At 28.5% G+C, this 13,077-nt stretch overlaps 1 protein-coding gene across 1 annotated transcript in view; it reads left to right on the top strand.

Annotated features, from left to right (window-relative positions):
• The window catches only part of LOC119678912 (putative fatty acyl-CoA reductase CG5065), an 11,697-nt gene extending 1,019 nt beyond the window's left edge, over positions 1–10,678 (top strand). The window contains exons 2-11 of the mRNA XM_038090999.1: positions 1,620–2,486; positions 6,326–6,442; positions 7,648–7,752; positions 7,845–7,988; positions 8,050–8,184; positions 8,253–8,373; positions 8,527–8,826; positions 8,935–9,067; positions 9,379–9,636; positions 9,706–10,678. Coding sequence (XP_037946927.1) covers positions 2,262–2,486; positions 6,326–6,442; positions 7,648–7,752; positions 7,845–7,988; positions 8,050–8,184; positions 8,253–8,373; positions 8,527–8,826; positions 8,935–9,067; positions 9,379–9,636; positions 9,706–9,853 — 1,686 coding nt within the window. The 5' untranslated portion in view covers positions 1,620–2,261 and the 3' untranslated portion in view covers positions 9,854–10,678. The remainder of the gene's footprint in view (positions 1–1,619; positions 2,487–6,325; positions 6,443–7,647; positions 7,753–7,844; positions 7,989–8,049; positions 8,185–8,252; positions 8,374–8,526; positions 8,827–8,934; positions 9,068–9,378; positions 9,637–9,705) is intronic.
• Positions 10,679–13,077: the final 2,399 nt, after the last annotated feature.

The raw sequence follows: 13,077 nt of genomic DNA, 5'->3' as shown, positions 1-13,077 counted from the left end.
TTTGAATTACACAAGACAATGTATTTTATTAAAATAATTTTAAATAAGTCATAGTTTTATGTTGTTTTAATTAAATGTTAATTGTATAATTTGCATTATATATTACGGACCTTAGCATATTTGGTACATTCATTTAAAAAATTGGTTTTAATATATATTTGTTAACAAAATTTGTTTGAAAGCTTATAATATCTTCTTATAACTATTGGTTATGAACCCTACAACAGAGGTGATTGATATCTGAATTGGTTATTTCGTATGAAATAGCAACTATTGCAGGACTGATTTTTTGTTAAATCCTTAGGCTGATAAAATTTTAAGAGTTGAAACAAACTCTTTTATAGGTTTGAATCTGATGTTGTTGGCACTCGTGGAGATTCCAATAACCTAGTGTGGATTCCAAGAAACTTATTTCATTTCTTTGTTGACAAAACGTATTTTTTGTCCACATTAAGAAACAATTGTTATAGTCTTTATTATTGTCACATAAGTGCAATCAGACACAAAAAAAATTGGTTTACAAGTAAGCCTCTGACAGAAAAGTGAATTATAATTTTTGCTATTCTAACGAAGTTGCTAATCTTATGATTATTCGAGTACCTATAAAGCTTATAAGCTGGTTTGTGTTTAATACCATGTTAACACATCTTTCTTCAGTAGAATGTTGAGTTGAAACTATTGGTAAGATGTCTGTTAGCCCACGATACCATCACAACAAGTCTGCCTTAAGAGTCAGAGTTTCAGCTCTGCTTGGAAGAAGATGGGAGCAATGTTACTTTATTTGTGAATGTGTGGCTTCGACATTGGAGAATACGAAAGCAGATTCTCTTGTCCCAGTTTTATATTAAGAAAACCTTAACGATATACGTTAAACCTAATTCAAATGGTTTTGTGTCTTCTATCTGATTAGGGTCGTTTGTTAACAGAAAATATCTGTTACAACTCTAGAACTCTGTTAATTTCTATGTGCGTATTATATTTTTATTTATTTCGAAATGTATTTCTAGTTATTAATTAAAATCTTAAGTATTCAGTACAATTTATTTCATGTAATTCTATATTTAGAATCATTGCAAATTTAATTATTTCGACGAAGTTGTAAACTAATTATGCGAAATATTTTCGTAGCTTGTATAATTGAAAATTATACAGTTCGAAAACTGTCAAAATAGGTACTAAGTATATCTGTATAAGATACAAAGCATTAGATATTGGTTAAAAATAGTCACTTAGAGCAGCTACATTACTTCTGACTCGTGCTTTTGCAAGGCAGAAGGTAATGTCGTGTGGAAAATTGACATATCCAAAAATAGCAATTTGTTTGAAAATGTGTTACTAATACATGAAATAACTTAATAATGGCAGACACGTGTAAACGCAGACAAAACGCATAATGACAAGGTCATTAAGGATATTTTGCGTAAAAACATACCATAGAAGGATATGTGTCCATATGCGGTACTAAGTCAATATTTTAATGTAAAAAAATACTTCTTTTATGAAGCTGAGTAGCATTTAGTAGTTTTTTTTATAACTAAGCCTTGATTCTTTTTAAATATATTCAATTTATTTTTTGTACATTTTCAATATAAATAATAAATATTTTCTATTATTTTTAGTATAATTACAGAAAAAGTTAATGTTGGCCTTCAGTTGTCATATACATTGATACAGAAAACAACATGGAAAAACGCTCAAATGCAGAAAGAACATTTTTAAGCAGTTGATAGAGACAAAACAATATTATTTACTTATTTTCGGCTAAATCTTAACGAAATCTATTTAAATCGAGACAAAGAAAAAATTAATTAAGAAAGAAATTATTCTAAATCTTATATACCTTAACTTAAAACCAAAACAAAAACACTTTAGACAACTTAAAAAATAGATTAAACGCTTTTTGTCGCTTTAGTAATATAAATACGAAAAATCTGTATCTTCCGTTTTCTTCCATTGCTGAAGATTTATACTTTTGCTTAGTAAGCAAATTGAAGTAAAATTTTTTCAACTTGAAAATAGTTAATTGTTATCAACCCGTTCAAGTAATACAAAGCAGCTTAATAATTAATATTAAAGTAGTAGTATCTATTAAATAATTTAATTAAATTAAAGACAATTTATTAAAAAACAAAATCGCGCACATTGCAAATAAACTGCTTCCTTAGTAAAATAAAATAACAAAATAGAAATTGTATCTGCTATAATCAAAATCAAATATTTAAAGAAGACAAGACAAAAAACTGCAAAATACAAATTTCAAAATGGCTCACAAACCTGATACCGAAAGTTCTGTCTCACACGACGTACTGCTGGGCGGTGTAGGACCTTCACACATGGCAAGTAGTAGCGGTGGTGGAGGCGTCACATCAACTAATTCAAAACTGGACAGCATCTTCAGCGAGGATGCAACCGTTTACACACCCATACCACAGTTTTATGCTGGTCGTAGTGTTTTTATTACAGGAGGTACCGGCTTTATGGGCAAGGTGAGTTAATATATTCCATATTGAGTTAAGAAATGGGAAAATCCTGAAGTCAATATTCAGATCTATTTCAATTGAAAATATATTCAAAATTTAAACTAAGTATAAAATTCTGAAGAAAAACTATCACAGAGATATTTGCCTTGTAAATTACTTATTTATTTATTTTCATTAAATATTTTTTTAGCTATTTGATACATTATATAATCTATGCTACTGTCAAGAGCTTAAGATGTCTATATAGGATTTACTATTATATCTGCTACTTAAATGATTTATTAATTTTAAATCGTTCTACTCAAAGATATCTACGGTTGACCTCACGATTCCGAGAATTCAATGCTGGTGTGAGAGATGTTGGTTACATGTACATGCATCCATTTTTTGCGTCTTTAAATGTTTATACTTGCTTAGTTTGTTTTTCGCTTTATCTGTTACTTATAGCACATGACCCATCATATTCCACATGATACTTTACATTGTCATTGTTTGTAGAATTTGTTTGTCTGGATACTCAAAATGCTTTGATAAAAGATTTATTCAACTTGCAGGCAGTAATAATAGTTAGGTTAACAGATGGAAACACTTAAAGACAGATGGACATCGTAGCATCGATTTCTCTAGTTATTATGCTGAAGATAATAACCCGCTTAGGTATATAGTTTTTGAAGGTGCTCTTACTGTATTCTGACTGTATTTTCCTATAAACTTTTCTTGATTTGTGTAAGAAAAGTATAAATAAAGCACAGTTTAGGACACTACCAGTTTATTATGTGGACTTGATTACGTCATTTCCATAACCCCAACTTGTATATAAATATTGTTAGACCGAAAGTTAGATATATAGAATATTTTTACATCACATTTGAAAAAGTTTTGAATAAAATTAAAATTAAATTTATTTAGTTTAAGGTGACAACATAAATGATAAGGTTTTTATGATAATATTAATCATTCATAAATAAATTTAACATTCATAAATAGAAAATTTATGAACTAGTCATTGTAATAATAAATATCTTATTTGACATTTAAAATATTCCTAATTTAATCCGCCACGTGTGAAGTGATTAAATAGCAATTTGAAAATTTAGATGAAAAAGATAATCTCATTAATATTTTTTTTAATATCTGTATTAATTTTTTACTAGTAAATAAAAACAAATTTGCTACATTATAAAATTGTATTAAGTTTATTTTTTAAATTAAAAAATAAAATTAACTATCAAAAAAAAAGAAAATATACCTTCATGCAAGATACCTTGAGTTTGTAGCGCGAATTGCGTACATTTTATTCAGATATTTAACAGTAGTTATTGATGCTCCATTTTAGCAGCGCATTAACAGCAGCTTTTAATGTTAGGTATGTAAGGATTTCTGTTAAAATCATTAGAATATGTATTATTATAATAAACTTCTGTAATCTATTTCTAATGAAATAATAAAAGTTTATTACGATTTTATTTAAGTAATTAAATTTAATTAAGATTAAATTTTATTTAACGGATTTATTTAAGCTTTTTAAGAAATTATAATACAAGTAGCAAATTAATTAATATTTTTATATGTCTACATCATGTTTTATAAAATATTCTTAACAGTTTACAATAGAAGCCATCTCTGTAAAAATTGTAACAAAAATCCTCACAATGAACAATAAAACAGTTTTCAAAACTCTGAATTCTAGAAATATTAAATTGAAATTTTTATTATATGTACAAAATATTGAAGAGATTTCATTGTTGTTGTAGTTATTAAAATAAGGGCCATGTTATGCAACAAGAACACGTTGACATGCATTTTCCCTTAGATTTTCAGACGTCGACGGGGAGATTAGTGTAATTTACAGTTATCATAGCACGCCATATCCTTGCATTTCGGGCACAAAAGCATTGTTGCTCCGCCACAACTAAAATTTTTTTTGCTTTTATTTCGTTTTTACCAGATTTTATCGTTAAAATTACATGTTTTATTTAAGCCTTTTTATATTAGCATAGCGTTGCATTATTAGTAAATGTGAGACGAAATTGAAATTTAGTTCAGTGATTCAGTGGTTCAGTGAGAAGTGAAGGAAAGTTGATATTGCCAAAATAAAGCAAAGCATTTTAAAATGTTTCAGTTGCTTTCTAATATGAATATGGAATTGAACAAATTTATAAAATACCATAATGTTACTTAGATACTTAAATTTAATGTAACATTTATTTTATTAATCGAGCTAGACTTGGTCTACCCTGTGGTATCTCCTGCAATGTGTGTCTACCAGCTCTCAGAAAGGACCAGAAAGGACATCAGAACACCTGATGTGTTTATGTTCAGATTAAGCCAGTACTAGGCTTCAGTTTCTGGGAGCCCTCGTTTTCAATACACTGGGCAAATGGCTATGGCTGGTTCTAGCTTGACCGCGTCTCTACTACCTACTATTACAAGGTTTTTTATATTTAAAACGGCTTTTTCAGCTAATTGTGGAGGATTTGTTCGTCCCTCCACCACAACTAACTAACTTACTTTATTAATATTACTAAGTTAGGTTAGGTTAGGTTAGGTTAGGTTAGGTTTAGGGGCGAATCTACGACGACAACTTACACGTATAGATACTATGTGTCGTTACGTTATCGTAAGACTTCTAGTCATAATAGGATATTTTAATATTTTACAATTTTAATAATTTACTCTTTAGTTGATTGTGCTTATATCTAATATCAGCGTAACTAATTTATTTATTTTTTCGTAAATTTTGAAAGATCTGTGATAATAATATCTAAGAATTCTTCGTGGGCTGCGAGAAAAAGTTGTCCAAAAATTGTAATAATACTAGCTAACTTTCGTACATATTTGTGAATTAATATCTTTACATTTGTTGTGAAATATATATTTCTTAATTTAACAAAAAAAGTTTTGTAGTATTTAAAAATAAAAAATAAAAAAATTCTTAACTTCTTCTAATTCTAAGAATTATCTTCCTCCATGTACATTAAGATACTTTCTGAAAAAGTGAAGATTTAGTTGATTTTCCTTTGTATACGTTTACGCTAAGACAGGAATTTTACTAGAAGTGACGTGCGATGGCAAACAAAATTACTCATGATTGAGTTTGAAAGTAAGTATTAAAGCTATGGAATATCGTTGGATAATAATGGTATTTCTACTTTAATGCTGTTGTGAGGTTTTGCGTTAAATCGATTAAGTTTTATTGTAAATAATCAATCACTTGGCACAATCTTGCTAGCTTCTAATTTCTCTATACATATAAAATTATCCTGATACTATTGTGTATTTGTTTGCGTATGTGTGCGTACACAATGACCACATATTTTTTGTGTGGTCATTGTGTCACGCTGACTGCGCTGATCATAAACTCTATTACGTGACACTCTCGTCGGTTCTGGGTGTTTAATGTCGACACATATTCTAATGATTGTCATTACACTGCATTTTAAATGAGTGGCCTTACATGTAACACATATGCGTGTGTGTGACAGTTTTCTGCTGTTCAACATGCGGTAAAATATGTGGTGAATTACGCTTGTGGTTTTGTAATTGTTTATTTTTTCCATTTTTTCGTTTTCCGTTTTCCGTTCTGTATTTTTCCTTTTGTTATTTTAATTTACAAATTAATGTTACGTTGAGTACTAAACAGTACTCAATGGTAGTTGTATTTATTAGGCAATTACACATATCTTCGCTCTTGTTTTTAATTGCATATCAATTATGTTATGGGCACATATTCGTTTACACAAGTGTAAACAGAGTTTTATTGGGTGCTAATTCTAAGTAGAATATATTTGTTATTATTAACATAAAATTATTATAAATTAATTAAATTTACTTCCTTTTTTCAGGTACTTGTTGAGAAATTGCTCCGCTCCTGTCCAGATATAAAAAATATTTATTTACTGATACGACCCAAAAGAGGACAAGAAGTTTCTGCACGTCTGAATGAACTCCTAAATGCACCGGTAAGTAAATTTAAATATAATCATAAGGATAATTAAACACTTTTAAAATAATACTCGAATATATGTGTTATAAAGGGTCTTAAACTTGAGAGTTTCAGTTAAAATGTATATAACATATTGATATGTAAAATCAACTTATATACTTTACTTTTATATAATATTCACACCAGCACTCGCAATTATTTCAATTTGCAAATCAGCGTTATGGATGCCATCACTGGGTCCCAAAGACTCTGGATTTTAAGATCCCGGTTCTCTGTAAGTTCCGAAAATGTTGAGATTAATCGATTAATTGGAGCGGTTCGGGATAAAACACTGCCCATACTCTAGATCTAAATGTCCACCTTAAAGATAGAACTCCGAAACATTTAGCACACGAAAAGTATTTATTTGTGAAGGCAAGACTTTTTCACAAATCAACATTCAAGTTAAGTTTAAATGGATTCAAGTAAAAAAATCAACATAAAAAGCCTATGAACTTATTTCAAGAATTTAAAATCTTTACTAAGCTAAAAAGGGGTATTAGTATATGAGGTAGAATACAGTTCATTCAGAACTTACAAAAATTATAGAATTGTACTTAAAATCTAAATTGACAATAACATATTTGTTGTTCGTCAGATTGGCATACAAAAAGCGGTGCACCAATAATATGAGATATATTTTCTATTTCATGACGATTATATAAAATACAATCGCCTTCAGATCAGCTTAAAAGGACCGCCTCTACATTTAAAAAGTACGCTCGATATGTGTTGAGTGTTTTCGTAATAAAAACTTTTCATAATACTATATTGCAGCTGTGGGTACATGTCTTGAGATCCCGATCTAGCATTCGCGACGAAGGAATCTTGTTCACTCTGTTTTTATAAAGTTATAATATTATTGTGTAATAATTTAAGATCCATACTTCGAAAACTGGTAATTGAAAGACTCTGTTCTGAACACATTTTTTTCCAATGTTTGGCCCAATACATTCCTTTGTCAATTGTAAGTCCAGCAAGTTCTATATTATGTGGTTCAAAATCCCAGAAACCTGCTCACATAGGTCACTCATAATTTTTTTGAGAAATTTTTTTCAAAATTCCTTTATTAATTGTTATTAAATATTTTTGTTAATTGTGTTTCTAAAAAATGTATTTTCAATCTAATTAAGAGATAATATTACTATTATGAACGCACTAATATTTGATTTTTGTTTTCAGCTTTTTGAATCATTACGAAAGGAGAAGCCCAAGGAATTGAGTAAAGTTATTCCAATATCAGGTGATATTACATCTGAAGAATTAGGTATTTCTGAAAGTGATCAGGTATGTACTAATATTTTGTTGTATATGTATATATATAATACGAGTATAGTATTTCAATGTTGTTAATTTAAAAATGATTTTATTTTTTTTAGGCTCTATTATGTCGCACAGTCTCTATAGTATTCCACTCAGCTGCCACTGTCAAGTTCGACGAAAAGCTCAAATTGTCAGTCACAATCAATATGTTAGGGACAAAACGTTTAGTGGAGTTGTGCCACCGCATGATGTCTCTAGACGTAAGTTCTGTAATCATATATTTAAAACTATAAAAACATAATTCATAATTGTTTTATTTAGGCACTGATTCATGTGTCCACTGCCTATTGCAATTGCGATAGAACCGATGTTTCGGAGGTTATTTATGCACCCCCTTATAATCCTGATGATATTATTTCACTTATCAATTGGCTTCCTGAAGAAATGTTGGACCAGGTATTATTATACGATTCTTTTAGAATGAATATATTAGCTATACTAATACTATCAAACTCAAATTGCAGCTCACTCCTACACTGATTGGCAAGCGTCCCAACACTTACACATTTACAAAAGCCTTAGCGGAACACATGCTGCTAAAAGAAGCTGGTAACCTGCCGGTAGCTATTGTTCGACCATCCATTGGTAATTATAATATACATATTTAATATACACCTCATATTTATACCATATATATTGTATATAGGTTAATTAGATTAAATTGTACATTAAATTTAATTATGGAATTAAAGTGAGTTCCAATTTTTTTCTAATGATAAAATTCGGTTTTTTTTTTAGTAATTGCTAGTTTGAATGAACCTTTTGCCGGTTGGGTGGATAATTTCAATGGACCTACCGGACTCGTGTCAGCCGTTGGAAAAGGACTCTTTCGTACAATTATGTGTGAAGAGAATAATGTGGCCGATATGGTACCTGTCGATATTGTGATTAATTTAATGATTGCGGCTGCCTGGCGCACCGCGACGCAAAAACTAGATAATTTATTAATTTATAATTGTTGTACTGGTCAGCGCCACCCCATCACGTGGGGCCAATTTGTGAGTTATGCTATGGCGCAAGTGCGAAAACATCCTTTGGGTAAGCAGTATATTAAAACTAAAACTACTCAAACTATCTATCTATGCTAATAAATTCAAACCAATAATTATGGAAATTGATAACTCATCAATTTGTGTTTCATTGCAGAGGGTTGTTTATGGTACCCAACTGGTGTTTTGCGTATGAATCGACCTCTGAATATGGCGCATGGCTTCTTGGTGCACTATGTGCCGGCATATATTTTGGACTTAGTTGCTCGTTTAATGGGAAAGAAACCATTGTAAGTTTAAAAGTTATTTTCATTTTTTTTATGTAGTTTAAAGTTGTGAAAAGAATTTATTAAGAATTATACTAAATGTTTAAACTAGCAGAGTTAAGAGTGACAAATATGCAAATTATGACAATATCACAAATAACTTATGAAGTAAAGTTTGTAATTTTTAATATTAATAAATAATAGCAAACAATTGTTATAGTTGTGATCTTTGGAAATGTTTTGAGATGTTTAAAATTATAATTTTTTTAACAAATTTTTTGGTAGTGATTTATTTTTGTACTAAAATTTATAACATTTAATTATGATATTTTTAGTATGGTCCATATACAAAACAAAATAGCGAAAGCTGTTGAATGTTTGGAATATTTCGCGACACATGAATGGCAATTTAAGGACGATAATGTGCATTCTTTACTAAATATGCTCAGTCAAAAGGATCGAGAGACATTTATTTTCGATGTGAGATCAATAGACTGGGAAAATTATGTGGAACGTTATGTGCTCGGCTTTAGGGAATTCTTATTTAAGCAACGTCCAGAATCGCTGCCGGCAAGTAGGAATCGTATGGTGCGGTAAGTTATTTTAAACTTTAAAATTCTTTCCTAATTGTTTTAATAAATTTAAAAAATCACTTTTTGCAGTTTGTATTACTTACATCAATTGACAAAACTTGTGGCTGTTATACTCACTTGGCGATTCCTGATGGCACGTTCGAAGCGATTAAATGATCTGTGGACAGGATTTTTACAAAACGTTGTGAAAATTATTCGCTTGATACCATTTTTGTAATAAAAACATTTTTTATATAAATCTTAAACTGTTAAGGATAGTTCAGCTGCAATAACACTTAAGTTAAGTTAATTGCAAAGTAGCAAAAACAAATCAATGTAGTCAACACCCAACAGAATTTTCGAAATGCAGTAGAGTGGATCTTATAATCAGGAAGTTTTGAATAATTCTAAAACATTAAATGAAAAGGACTTTTCGATTTATATACCAGCAATTATGTTTCATTATTAATTGTTATTAATATATTTTAAATAGTGTTTGTAAATCACTTGTGGGTTAGAAATGTCATTAACCTAATTTCGCTCATTTTTTAACATTCTTTTTTCAACATAATTTGCATAAAGTTTTTGTTAATAAATATAAAAATTTTCTTAACCACAAAAATATTATTCATAATATTAATCTTATATAAAGAGTATGTTAGATATATAGTCAAAGGAGTGCATTAACAAATATGTATAAAGAGTTAGTTAAGGCTTTTGAGTAATATTTTTGCTGTCATACTTTTTGGGCATTTTTGAATAGATTATGATTATATATGTATTTAATAACTATATATATAAATTATGTGAAATTATGTACTAACTTATTTGCATGGCTATAGGGTATAATATTACTTGTATTAGAGAATTTAGTCAAGTGTTTTCTACATTTTCAATAGGTCTATTCAATGCTTGTAAAATATAAGTTGAATAGAAAAATAAATACGAGTATGTAACAAAAAAATTAAATAAAATTTTTATATAAATTTAATTAATATAATGCTAATATGGTATTTGAAGAAATTACGTATTATTTAAAGTTTATAACATACAAAAAACTTAAGTGAATAAATATTAAAATTGCTTGTTACAATTGAAACACCTTTAATTAAAATGAAAACAAAATATTATAATAAAAACATAATTATTAATTAATAAGAAAACAGCAAAAAATTCTTAAATTAAAATTAGTTTAAAATTTTTACAAATAAACTAAGCTGCAAATAATTGGAAAAAGCAGCATATATTAAATTATATATAGTATATATACATAATTTGTAAATTATATAAAGAATTAAAAGAAATATTAAAAAATAATATTAAAAATATATAGAAATAATATTATTAATTGTAAGCATTAGCATATTTAAAATTGCATTGGTTCAAATAGAAAAGCTAACTAGGAGAAAACCACAAGATCGTGACATGCTATACAAAAGTAACATGCTACAAAACATTATGTGCAGAAGTGTAGCATGCTATAAATATTACGAGTATAAAAAGAAATAAATTGTGAAATTAAGAATAAAAAATATATAAAAATATATATAAAAAAATAGTAAAAATCTTAAAACATTTGCATTCCATCCACAGTAAGCGAATTGAAATAAAAATATTGTGAAAGCAAATAATATAAAATTATTTAATTATTTGTTAACTTTTATATAAAAATATGTTAAGTTCTTTTAATATTTGTGCAATTTATGTCATGTACTTTTTATTGTTATAATTAAATTACAAGAATTTGGGGAAACTTTTAAATTATTCGAGGGGTGCAAAACATATTTATATAACTCAGTGTTCCCCAAACATTTCTGTTTTGTATATTAATTATTTAAATTTTTTAACATTAACATTAATTTTGCTAAAGTTTCAATATTTATATAAAAAATTATTTTCGAAAAGTTTTAAATTTAAATTTAGTAATTAAACAATTTTTATGTCGTGCAATACAAATCGATTATAGAAGTTTTATTTTAAATTTGTAAAAAATTTTTTATGTACGATTATTTCGGCTTGCAAATCTTTGAAATTTTTTTCACAATTCATAATTAAATACACAAACATGTTCGATTATGCTAAGAAACGATTAAAGTATAACTAATAAAAATGGGTTAAAAATATATAACTGTAGCTTCATTTATTTATTGAGGAATTTCAATTCTATTTTCACTCAAAATTTTTTAAAAAAAATTTAAATGACACGTGAATATCTTCACCATGCGAAAAATTGACTATGACATCATGTGGTGAAGCAAAGCTTTGACAAACAATTATTGTTTTTTTGAAAACTGAAACTTTTTTTAAATGTTTTTTATTCAATATTCTTATATATACAATCCTTGCCATCATTTTCCAGCTGTTCACTATATCCCTCGATTACTAATCTAACCGGCCACATGTCAATTGTTTACTTCTCCACATATCACATCACTAAAACCAGGTTATGGCATTGGTTGTTGAACAGGTCAGTACTATGACAACGCGCTGAGGTAGAGTCCTAATACCTAGAGTAGAGATAAATGCCTAGAGTAGGCATTTATCTCACTCAACCTAATACAAATGAATAATGGGAATATCTTAATCTTCGATAAAGGTAGAGGTGTATGCTACATAGTACTCACTTTTGCCAGCCCGCCATTAGTAAGGTGCTCGCAATGAAAGTAACAAACCGCTATACCCATGGAGATCACCAGCTTGTTTGCTTTTCCCTACTGTTGAAAGAGAAGTTGAACTTTGTTGTAAAAAAATCGCAGAGAAAAGCACAGCAAATAAAATGGAAAACTAAGTATCTCGACAAATTATTGGAGGACCGAAGAAATAGCTTCATTAAGATCTCTATGTTTTGCCTCCCGTAGTTAATTTCAACGCCATAGATCTGGAGTATATGTGGAAAGGCTTTCACAAAAATATTTTTATCTCATATATTTAAATAAATTTATTTATTTAATATGTAAATGTAAATGTTAAATGTAATGTAAATGTAATGCTCATATGATGATTGGAGTTTTGCAACATATATCCAGTGAACATTCACAATAGACTGATTTTTGAATTTGGCTGCACTGAAACTTAAGTCGTAAAAAATTTGCGAGTAAAATCTAACTCTGAAGATTTTAAGAGCATTGTTGTTGCTTCACACGTTTGCTTTCGTAAGCTGGGAGTATTTTTTTGCTACTCTGAAAGAAAAAAACACGCCTCATGTTGAACCAGAGCAAAGCAAAGTACTATCTTCATTTTTTGAGCGAATATTGAATTTGCTAGCATGGTTTCCTAACCGACAGTGAAAGAAACGGATAGATTGGTATTATATGTAAGTAATATTAAAATTGTTTTTTTTTATATTCAATATTTGATTGGAGTCCTGTTGAGGAAATAAAACAAATTCGATTTACACATTGAATTTACGTCTTTATTTTTGTCTGTATTTCATTTTAAAACATTTCATTTATTTGTTTTAAG

The sequence above is a fragment of the Teleopsis dalmanni genome, chromosome 2, assembly GCF_002237135.1.
Source record: "Teleopsis dalmanni isolate 2A chromosome 2, ASM223713v2, whole genome shotgun sequence".
In the NCBI taxonomy this organism is placed as follows: Eukaryota; Metazoa; Arthropoda; class Insecta; order Diptera; family Diopsidae; genus Teleopsis; species Teleopsis dalmanni.
The sequence above is the reverse complement of the archived record's forward strand: the minus strand, read 5'-3'. Positions and strand labels throughout refer to the sequence as shown.